The sequence below is a fragment of the Megalops cyprinoides genome, chromosome 2 (genome assembly GCF_013368585.1).
Source record: "Megalops cyprinoides isolate fMegCyp1 chromosome 2, fMegCyp1.pri, whole genome shotgun sequence".
NCBI classification, from domain to species: Eukaryota; Metazoa; Chordata; class Actinopteri; order Elopiformes; family Megalopidae; genus Megalops; species Megalops cyprinoides.
Genome location: NC_050584.1, coordinates 32,809,221 through 32,821,196, shown reverse-complemented (window position 1 = coordinate 32,821,196; position 11,976 = coordinate 32,809,221). Strand labels below are relative to the sequence as shown.

The following is an 11,976-nucleotide window of genomic DNA, read 5'->3' as shown; positions in this document are numbered from 1 at the left end:
ATGTACACTAGGGTCCAAAATTATTGATATACACTAGGGTCCAAAATTATTGGGACAGCTGGGGGTTTTGTGGTTAAGTGTGGATGTGTCCATGTAGCTATTAGCATTATCACTCGAACCTAATTTATGGTGTGGCGAAAACAGTTACATGTTTTGGCAACTATTAACATTTTCAAAACATCTCTTTATGTGGTTGGCACATGATTGCCTGATGACTACCCTTATTTCCAACATTTTAATAATATGTATGACATTAATTCTGCCAAACAGACAATTCCATGACATTAACTAAATTTTAAAAGGTACCTACATACTTATTGAGTGCAGACAAGTGAACAAAAATGACCATCACTTCAATTAGGCCTGATTGAATGTTGCCCTGCCCCCTAATTGAACACTCATACTGAAGCCTATATAAACCTAACAAGGTTGAAACATGGTCACAGAAGATGAAGCTGAAATTGACATTGACATAAATATGACTTTCCCAATGTCTGATGGAATATGCAACAAAAATATTGTGGGTTTTCAGAAAAAAAAAGTGAGTGTTCCAATAATTTTGGACCCCAGTGTATGTCAATAAGAGAAATGTCAACATGTTGTTTTAGATGCAAGTGTGTTGTAACCTGGACTGCAAGGTCTGATGTGTGTTGGATGTTTAACTCAGTCTCTGTCCCCGAGTGTGCGTCTGTGTGTTTGTGAATGGGGAAAAAATGAAAATGCATCTCAGTGTGTGGATCCTCATTAAACACAAGTTGTGTGCATGTGCAGGTATGTATGATGGTGTCTTACTCAATTGTTCTCTTCTCAGCCAGCATAACATGAGTAAGGTGTGTGTGTGTGTGTGTGTGTGTGAGTGAGAGAGAGAGAGAGAGCGATAGAGAGATTTTAGCTGTCCAACACAGTGTGTAAAGGTGTGTTTGGCCAGTGTGTAAGTCAGTAAATGTCCTTCAGATGGTGTAATGGTGCAGATAACAGCTGAAACAATGGAGGAGCTGCGACAAGCACTGAGGGAGATGAAGGACTACACCATTGCCTGTGGGAAGGCTGACCAGGAGGACAGCCAGGAGCATGTCCATATCCAGTGGCTGGAGGATGATCGCAACTTTAACAAGGGGTGAAGTGCACATCTGTTTTACATCAGGCTGTAATGTGAATGTGAACTGAAGGAACATTGAAGAGTGATTCCTGTTCCTCTGGCTTTTGCTCACTTTCTCGGCTTTAAAATCAAACAAAGTCTAACATTTAAGCAGCCCAATGTGCTGCATTTGCTCTCCTTAATGCATTGAGATGCTATCAAAATTAAAATGTCGGCTTTAACATTGCTGATCTAGATTTGCTATTCATGGCTAGCCGCAACCTAGCCTGTCTCCAGGTTAGAAACAGCTGCAAGTAAGCCAGCCAGTTGTCTGCTTTGATTCCCCACTGATGGCATTGCTTTTGTACCCTTTGGCAAGCTACTTAACCCACCATTGCCTCAGTAAATGTTCAGCTGTATAAATGGAAAACATAGGTTACAATTTCATCCATCTAAGAGTGCCTGCTAAACAACTAAATGTAAATGTAAAGGTATGAGGTCACTGAGTTCATGAAATTTTGTCAAAAATTGTTTTGGATCACAATGTATGACAGAAACTAAACTACATTAATATATAGTTCTTTACTTGTCAGGTCATTTTTATGGGAGCCCAATTCATCACTTTATCTGTGTCAAAGAAAATTTCCAAATAGAAAGTTGAGTTATCGGGGGTCTTCAGTCCTGCTCATCCTATAAGATGGTCATGGGCCGTGGCCCAGAGGGGTCGGTCCACCCTCCTGACTCCTCCGTTGACCTAGGCTGCCCTTGTCTTTGCTGTACAGTGTCATCAGCCCTATCGATGGAAAGTCTATGGAGTCCATCAGCAGTATAAAAATCTTCCACGGCTCAGAGTACAAAGCCAATGGGAAGGTCATCCGCTGGACAGAGGTACATCTGCACCCCTGGTTCTGAGACCATGAGCAACAGGGAAAACACCCCCATCCTCAACATATCTCTGTCAGGCAGGTCTATAACAAGAGCTTGGGATAAATGAACAGTAGACCTGCAAACAGTGATTTCTTTTAGTGTTTTTTCTTTTGGTAACAAGTGTAAACTTGTCTGGAAACAGGCTCTACTCTACACTGATGTTTTATTGTCATTGGTTCTTGAAAAAGTGTGATGACAAATTTCAGCCAACATTGCCAACTTGTTGCCCATTTTCTGTTTTAATTAAGATAATATGGCATGTTCATTTTGTATACACTTTTTTAAATTAAGTATTATACCTGAAACACATGTGAAATGTTATTGTTGACCTTTGACCTGTACTTGTTACAGGTGTTCTTCTTGCAGAGCGAGGACCAGCCCAATGGCCCAAGTGACCCTGCTGACCATAGCCGTCTGACAGAGAATGTAGCGCGGGCTTTCTGTGTAGCACTGTGTCCGCACCTCAAGCTGTTGAAAGAAGATGGCATGGCCAAACTAGGACTGCGTGTCACGCTGGACTCCGACCAGGTGGGGGTGCTGCTCCTTGTCTAACCAGTGAGTTAAACGGTAAATAATAGAATGCCCTTTTGTAGGTAGTCTAATGGTACAGTTCTCAAAGAAAATACCATCAATGCTGGAGAAAGTGTTAGTCGCTGTCACAAATGGGGTCCAATTACTCTGTAAACCCTGATTTACTCTCCTCAGTGAATAGACTAGCCATCGATAGACTCCAGTGCTGTCAGCCATGCATGCTATGAATGTTGGCAGCAGGCCAAAATATGTGTTTAGATTCTCAACCCATTGCTGTGTCACACTGAATAGACTATCTCTGACCATTGGTGTTTTGAGGAACACTTTCTGTAGTTAGCACACCAACCCCATTGTGGTGTTCCAGGTGGGGTACATGGTGGGCAGTAACGGACAGCCCCTGCTCCCTCAGTACATGAAAGACCTGGACAGCGCCCTGGTGCCGGTGATCCATGGAGGGGCGTGCCAGCTGAGCGAGGGCCCAGTGGAAATGGAACTCATCTTTTACATCTTGGAGAACATCTCCTAAAGGAGGACTCTCTCATCCGCCCGTCCCCCTCATCCTCCCCCACCTCATTCCACCTGACTGCTCACATGTAATTTCAAGAACCTAAAAGCTGTGGCGAACACGTACTCCTCCAGACCTTCTATGCACCATATCCAACAACTTTCGAGGCCTGGGCGGCTGACAGACCCCCACCTCTACCGGGCTTCCACTCGGCAGCAGCATCCTTGTGAATGTCGCTGTCTTCTCATCGTAACTCCACTGTGGGACAGGAGCAAATGCAATGCATTCTGCCTAATTGCTGCGTTAGGACCTCCGTGTAGCACCCTTGTGCCAACGGCATCTCTGAAAGCCGACCATGGCTGTGCGATTTTCATGAGGGCGGGGGGCCTGGCTTGAAGAAGAGCCAGTCTGCCACAGTGGGGAGGGGGAAAGTAATCATCTGTTTACTGGGGTGACTTATTAGCACACTTGTGCTCAGTGCCTGGGCTGTGACTCTTAAAGCAGAGGGGATTCTTCTGGCCTTCAGTCTCACCTTGTAGCTTTATTACACAGTCACACCATGCTTTACTGCATGGGAGAATGTTGTTGTTAGAGAGTGTGATTGTTCCAAAGGACATCTAGTGCAGTGCCAGTGAAAACTTGAACAGTAAGAGACGTGTCAGGAAGAAGGGTAGGATTATGGTGGTACAGTATTAAGCGTGTTCATATGTAGTTGTTGGCTAGGATCTTGTCTAATTTGAAAGTCACCAGTCAGTAGAGTATTATAGTGGTGAAGATGCTGATCAGTGTGTCTGCCGTTGCCTCAAGTGTTTTGCATCTTGAACTGTAGTTCAGCAAAAGGGTTTAAGGCTTTACTTTTTGAAAGCTGTGGTTGATATGTGGGATGGGGCCTTGGTGCGCTTAGACATTGATACCCTCTTTATCAGACAAACTCCTTTTTCTCGTTAGACACTGATAATGTGATTTGTTTGCCAGGATAATACAAAGGGGAACGGGTGTACACTGTGCTGGCTTTAAACAGAGACCCTTGAACCAGAAGCAAGAATGGAGAAGTTATAGTGAGCAGATAAGCTGGATGTGGTTGTGGTACTGAATCTGTTGTACCCACTCCCAGAGGGCATTGTCCCCTTGAGTTGCCTTCCTCTGGGTGCGTCAGCGTCTGGGGTCTCGTGACCAGTTAGCTCTCCATTTCATTTTGTACAAGAGTTCTAATATTGAAAATACACCCATCAACCAGAGAACTGGTTCCATCCCATAATCTTAAACCAAAACAACCAAATTCAGAATGAAGAAACTGACAGAGCATTGAAATGTATGGATCCTCTGCCACTGAACACAAGATGAGGGGGAAAAAAAGTCAGAAACCTAGTGAGATGTTGAATATGTTGTGCAGTATAGGATATGTTCAGGATGTTATGAGTATTGCTCTCCTCGGAGAATCAGGGTAAACCCTAAGAAGTCTGAAGAGATTAAGTATCAGCATCATTTTTCAACACCTTTCTTCATCTGCTGCTTTTATCATTTTCATATTACTATGTCAACTGAATTTTTTTCTCTGGTCATAAATCATTAGGATCACACCATTTTTAACAATACAGCATTTGTTTTAATTTATAATGATACATTATCAAATACATGTAAATGAGCAAATGTTTGCAGAATTGCTTTTTGAGGTTTACTCATAAAGGTTCACTAGAAAAGACTGGTCCTTTTCACCCCCGAAACTCAAGCATAGATTGACATAAACAACACAGCTGTTTTCACACACAATTTTGTGTGCACTTTGAAGTCTTTGAAGCTTAGAACGATGCATTCCATTGTTAGCAAATACTTCCCTCATTGGTTGAGATATAGAGCTTTTGTACCTCTTATTTTTCAAGGGTGGCTGGTGTGACAGCCTTTAGAGTACGCTGAAAAATTGCAAAAATAATCATTCATAACATTGATATTCTTGGGCGTGTTCTTATTATGAGAACTTCCTTGCATCAAAAATGCCCGTTTTGCAAGATTTTCCTCTTAAGGTATGTTGTATTTATTCTTAAAGGAATTCCTGAGAAAAATGAGCCAGGGATAGGAAGTGTTCCTTAAATGAATTATTTCTTATAAATTGACAACACATTTTAGCAGTGACAGCATTTGTTAAATGAAAACAAAGGGAGTGAGTGTGCAACTGCTGCAAACTTGATCACTGTAAACTTTAGGATATTTCTGTGTATTAGGTCCCAAGTAAAAAATTGCTGAGCTCGAACAAACCACAGCACTACAAAGTTGTCCATTCATCTTGGCGATAACTGTATTCAGAAATTGTTTACAGTAATAGGCAGGTGACTGGAGCTTTCATAATGTTGGGGGGCATGGGCTTCCAAACCAGGATGAGCTGTTACAGATGACTGTTTTCATACCCTCCATTTCATACCCTCTGTCCATACAGAGATTTAGCTCTGTATTTAGTTTTGCTTTACATAGCTTTTCAACTTTTGCCTCAGGATATCAGTTGAGAATTTATTTTTAGTTTGTGATTCTCTGTATCCAGGAGGTGTGGCAGTGACTCTGTGACTCTGGTCAGACAAACATTTTTACTAAAACATGTACCCTTGTTTCCATACTTTCCACACTGTACTGAAAGGGAATTTTGGGTGATAAAGCCTGGTTATGGACTTTCCTTTTTGACAGTGTTTTTCCCCTCCATTGAATATGTCCCATCTCAAAAACAATCATGAAACTAGGTGGATTATGACTTTCAACATTACCATCAATTAAAAAGAGAGAAAATCATCTTTTAAGCCAAAAGGTTCCTTTAATGTACACTACAAATAGGTAAATAAGAACAGTCTTCTTGATTGAAAGCTGTTGCATCTGTATAATAAAATGTATTTTAAAACGTATGTAAATTGTGTGGTTGTATTTCAGCAATGCAGACATGCTGTGAATGAGTGTGTTTGCAATGTCTGAGCAACTCTGTGACAAGCAAGAAGGTTCATCGCTTGGGTTCATCTGAGACGACACTGTGCACACAGGGGCACCACCTTGACTGTTAATCTCTTTATAGCTTCCAAACTATATTATATACTACAGTCAGCAGTGCATGGCTCATACACACAGCATAGCAGGACTTTAACAATAGCCAGATGACTTTCTGCACCTTTTTCAATGTACTGTATGCATGGCAGGATACAGATAACATATGCTTTTATTAACTAAATGTGAACTGTGCCTGAAATTTTGCATCAACTTCCTACACCACACAAACTACTGCTGCATGGCAAGGATCTTAACATAATGTAACATTAAGTGGTAACATGAAGGTAAAATCCAGCTGGTGCATTGGTGTTAAGAGAAACACTGTCAATAGTTTCTTTGTTTACCATAAGGAAACAATTTAAATTATTTGTATTTCTAAACAAACTTTAGATGACATCAACAATCTGTGTTATTTTTTCTGATTTAAAAATGTCATGTATAACAGCCTTTTACATCTTAAATACTGAAGTATTCAATCCCAGCCTAATATAGTCATAATTTAATGTAAATAAAAATAATGTAATGTTTCAACAGTTTACAGTTTTCAGTGATTCTGTGTCAAATCCAAAGTACAACAATCCACAAAGTGACAAATCCACAAGTACAACACATTAAAGGCAGATTGCCGTTATTTGTGAAGGAGAAGCTAAAACTTACCACAGTCCACAACACTGTGCATTTACAAATAAGGTAATTGCAAAGAGGGTTACAACAAGCACTCAACATTCCTCTTTACTGTATTCTCTGAACCCGTTTGCATTTGGATGACATTGCTCTTCGGTATGAAAAGTGTAACACTACAGAATGAGAGAAAACAAAGCCCATACTGTCCCATAGCTTGCACGATGCTTTCCAAACATAGACTCTTTTACAGAACAACCTGTGGCAAAAAGGAAAGGAATGTCAGTTCACAAATGAGTCACTGAGAACTCACAGCTTGGAGGTCCTGTCTCAGACTGAGGATTGAGCTGAGGGAGAACAGGCTCATACGTCAGGCTGCACTCTCAGACAGTCCACTAGCATGTGTTAAACTGTCCAGCTTGGCCTCTGTTTTGCCCCTTGATTTCTGCACCAACAGAATAAGAATTCATTCTGTAGCCTTGCAGACCAAACCATGGATTTGCTCCAAAATTTTATGAGCTGCGTGATTCTGGTGTGGACGTACAAAACGACAACAGCAGTTATCATTAGTGAATTGGTTATGGGCAGCCTCTGGTTTGGGGAATAGGTAAGGGTATTTGGAAACAGACACAGAACAAATAAAAACATTCATCATTTTATTATCAATGTTTTAATTTACAAACTGATTGGTGGGCATCTATGAGCGTTGCATGAATTATTGCAGAATTACAAAATTAGAGCTCCCAAGCTGGTGTGTAACCCTAAAACCCTAATCCAGCCATAACCCTAACCCTAACACAGGGGCACAACTACCTCTTTCTTTAGATACATGCAAAACCCTATTTAGCGCCCTTGTTTAAATGTTGCGGTGTTTGAATGGAATGTACACCATTTGATGTTCCAGCTACAGTAAATAGGGCTCTTGTGTGGTCGACTCATGTAGTGCATTTAGTATTAGGCTGACAAAATAAAAGATTATCTAAACAGAAATTTGGAAAAAAAAATATCAGAGGAGGCCACAGAGAACAAACTGTCCTTAGAACATTTTATGAGACATCCTCATATGATGACAGCAATCATCTGGTGTAAGGCACACCTTTCCAAAAACCCTTTACATACTCTCCCAAATGCAAGTATCATTGTCTCTGTTCCTTAATCTGTTCAAAAGATGAAGATTAAAAGGCATTGACTAAAAATGTCCATGGCTGCTGTCGAGACGGGAGAAGGGACAGGAAGAAGATATGCAGCAGTATTGACGTCATTGACTTTTTCAAGCTGTTTGCTCTGCGCGCTTGTAATACAGCTCTCTCGTGTCTATGGGTCAAAATTCATCAATCCCAGTTTTGATCCTTACCTCTTGGAGGTCGGTGGATGCTGCTTGGGATGAAGGGCTGCCTGCATACCAGCACTTCACTTGATTCCACAAATTTCTGTTCCACAATGTAGCAGGATGGGGCTGCTGTTTACCGCTAACATACTTGGCATACTTTAGATAGCTCAGCCGATGTTGAAAACAGACTGCTGGCATGCGTCTGTGTGCTCCTATGACACAGTACTGTAAACACTGATAGTGCCTATGTTTACAAAAATCTATGCTTACGAGCTAAAGCTTTACCACAATATCTGATGTTACAGATGTTATAACAGCTTAACAATTTCTTGTCTCATGATGTCACAGTGCCCCTTTCTGTGTGGATATGATTGCATAATTCATGGATGCCTCTATATGCCCCTTCCAGAGAGATCAACAAATATACTGACATATAAAGGCAAAGGAAGTGCAACAAAATGCAATGGAAATCAGCAGACCAAACAACAATGTCCAGTTGCAATCTCGATTTCAGTTTATCTCCTTTTCCATTTTGGCCCAAATCAACCACTGAACACAACTGTTACATTAAACCTAAATAAAGAATTCCACCTGGAAAGCTACATTGTACTTGCGAGCTGCTTTTACAATTGCACCAGATCAAATATTAATAAATACAGCAGATATTACCCATTGTTTAAAATGTGTCCAGTATTGTGCATTTGCAACGTTTTTCACAATGGTTTGTTGTAGCTAACCACATTGACTTTTTTCCACCCCTACTCTTATTTGGAAAATGAGCAGGCTATTGAGCTATAATGACTATATTGTTTTGGGCTTGTTTCTTCTCTGGTTTGCTCTCAGCTGTATTTTACCTGTCTTTAACTGCCTTTTCCCCCACACACAACTCTCGACTCCCATTTACCACTTGCTGGTAATTTCTCATTTACGTGCATAAATTACATTGCATGCCATCATGCGGCCAAGGCCATTTTTTTACATAGTTACATGCTTTTCACAGCATTCACAGCAGTCGTCATGCATGAACTGCACATTTGCATAAATTGCTTGTTGTGGTTCTTGGCCCCTTGCCACACCAATTTACATACAGTTTAGTGAAAAACCACTATATTTGCACACATTTTCCACAGAGTTGCTTAATACAGCTCAAAACCGGTAATTTTTCCCTTTCATAGTGTCTAAATGTGTATGAAATATTCACCTTATGAAATAGTCACCCATTCATAATTGTTCCATTCATCAGGCATCAACTGCACATGTGGAACTCATGCTCATGGCTCCAGATCCTTGGCCACACCCAGAAACAACCTCAGTTGGTATTTCCAAAATGAAATGTTCTGCTGTAAACATGATTCTGCATAGATTCATTCATCATATTTGCCATATTTCTTTCTTACCATGTCAAAATCCTCTCTTGACCATTGCTGAGTCACTGGCAAGTTTTCCTGAAAACCTGCCTTACATACCAGACTTAGCAGCTTCCTATCAAAAAAGATGGAATTAAAGCTGGCAGACCCACGTGACCTGAGGGAACTTCCTTCCTTCAACGGTCCTCCATTTCGTCCTCTGTAAGTGTGAGCATGTAGAGATACACTATACGGACAAAAGTATTTGGACGCCTGACCATTACATTGTAATGACATTGTATTCAAATATATATACTTTAATATGGAGTTGGTCCCCCTTTTGCAGCTATAACAGCTTCCACTCTTCTTGCAAGGCATTCCACAAGATTTTGGAGTGTTTCTGTGGGGATTTGTGCCCATTCATTCTGTAGAGCATTTATGAGGTCAGGCACTGATGTTGGACGAGAAGGCCTGGCTTGCAATCTCTGTTCCAGTTCATCCCAAAGGTGCTCGATGGGGTTGAGGTCAGGGCTCTGTGCGGGCCAGTCAAGTTCTTCCACACCAAACTCATCAACCATAGTCCTTGCTTTGTGCACTGGGGCACAGTCATGTTGGAATAGAAAAGGGCCTTCCCCAAACTGTTGCCACAAAGTTGGAAGCATAGCATTATCCAAAATGTCTTGGTATGCTGAAGCATTAAGATTGCCCTTCACTGGAGATAAGGGGCCTAGCCCAAACCCTGAAAAACAGGTGTGGGCAAATACTTTTGTCCATATAGTGTATTTTGCTAAAGTTAGCAATATAATAACCCCATCCCAGGGTCTGGTAGGCTGGCTAAATGGCATCCTCACTTTGACGAAAACCATGTCTCCAGCTGTTACACTGAATCCGCTCACCAGTTTCAGTTAGTCACTGTAATTGTGTGGACAACTCTTGCTAGTCCATCAGGTGAGAATTTTCAGGTCTGTTCAGTTTTTTTTTCTGCCAAACAACCCCTTTATATAAGCATTTAAAAGAACAGCCCTGTTTGGGCACATTGAATTCAAAACAATTTGCAGCTATTGATATCACAGACTGAGCAACTTGACTCAAGACATGATCAGAGCAGCACAACACAACAGCCAATCACAACTCCAAATGGCATCATTTTTTTAAATCACATGCCATGACAAACTCATAACTTCACTAAATCACTAGTCAATTTGTTCACAATAAAACAAAAATGATGCCATTTAAAATGGATTTTATTTGAAACATCTGTTATATTGCTACTTTTTAACCATATGGGACTTGTGTGTAGTATGAGTACTGTCACACCCCTTGGTTGGATAGCAAAAGCATGCTTTATCCAATGTGTATACCGACATGTGTATACATTTTGAATCAATTCTCTTCCCTGCCTCTAAGAGTAAGATTGGTTTATAGCATTAGCTGTACAGGCTAGGCCTCTGCGCTGCACATCCTGTTACGCAAGCATCTGTATGGCCTTCTGTCATAATCCTGTAGGGTTCATACTTAAGTTACACTACAAAATGTCAGTGCCCTCGATGACCCCCAGGGCCATATGTATCAATCTTTGTGTGCAACTTGCCGTAGCAACATGCGTACACAGAATCCCACGATTTGTGTACAGAGGTTTTCGTCAGAGTTATCAAACACCACGTACGCCTGATTGTCTTCATAAATCTGAGTGTAAATCAAATCATTGTGAGATTATGTGCACATGAACGCACTTAACACCCACTCCCACAATTGTTCTTATATGTTTAGGTTTAACGTAGGCTACCCTATAGAAAAATAACAAAACAACAAAAATAGGCTATTGTAAACGTTGGAATACTTGATGGAAACGATACGGAAGTGAAGTTTCGGTCAACAAGAGAGACGGAGAGAGAGCGAGAGAGCTGCATGGCATGAGCAGAAAGATTGACAAAACGATCTGATCATCTTTTTTTTTTTTTTAACTTAATGACCCTGATGCTGTTGGCTATTATTTTGTTGATTTTAGCAGTCATCTCTGTGGTTAGAATCGTTCATAAATTCTATTTTGCATCTTGTAGAGTTTCAAGTGCTCTGATTCCCTAAATTGTAAGAGGACACTCAGGTTTAATACTGGCTTCACCACTGCTGTGAAATAAATGTATTTTATTTTGAAACAGTTTTGTGTTGTTGTTATTTAGCCTTTCAGAGGCTATTGCATGGTTAAATCAATGAATTTCATTAAACCGACCACCAGACCAATTTTAGATGGTAACCTGGCAATCTGCCCCAAATATTCCTTTCATATTATGGCCATGACGCACAAACACATGGAAAAGGTAAGGTAGGGAATTGTTTGCGTCTAGTCAAAGCACCACTGCATAACCACCTGCAGGATGAAAAAAATGCAGAAATAGGCATAGCAGGATGATAACCTACTGTTTTACTACATAATAAGATTTGCCCCCTTGCCATTTTTAACTGCCCCCTCAGTCGCTTCATCCTGGCGCCGGGACCTGGCGCGATGACACTCATCAATCATTGACACAAGACCCATTTACTTGCATCACTGTTAGTTCCTAATGGTGTCGCTTATCTGCAAATTACAAATTTTATGTGTACGGCCACCTCGAGACCA

At 40.9% G+C, this 11,976-nt stretch overlaps 1 protein-coding gene across 1 annotated transcript in view; it reads left to right on the top strand.

Annotated features, from left to right (window-relative positions):
• LOC118772991 (zinc finger FYVE domain-containing protein 9-like) overlaps nucleotides 1-5,831 on the top strand; it is a 29,871-nt gene extending 24,040 nt beyond the window's left edge. The window contains exons 16-19 of the mRNA XM_036521709.1: nucleotides 955-1,117; nucleotides 1,861-1,966; nucleotides 2,357-2,533; nucleotides 2,901-5,831. Of these exons, the coding sequence (XP_036377602.1) occupies nucleotides 955-1,117; nucleotides 1,861-1,966; nucleotides 2,357-2,533; nucleotides 2,901-3,062 (608 nt within the window). The 3' untranslated portion in view covers nucleotides 3,063-5,831. The remainder of the gene's footprint in view (nucleotides 1-954; nucleotides 1,118-1,860; nucleotides 1,967-2,356; nucleotides 2,534-2,900) is intronic.
• Nucleotides 5,832-11,976: the final 6,145 nt, after the last annotated feature.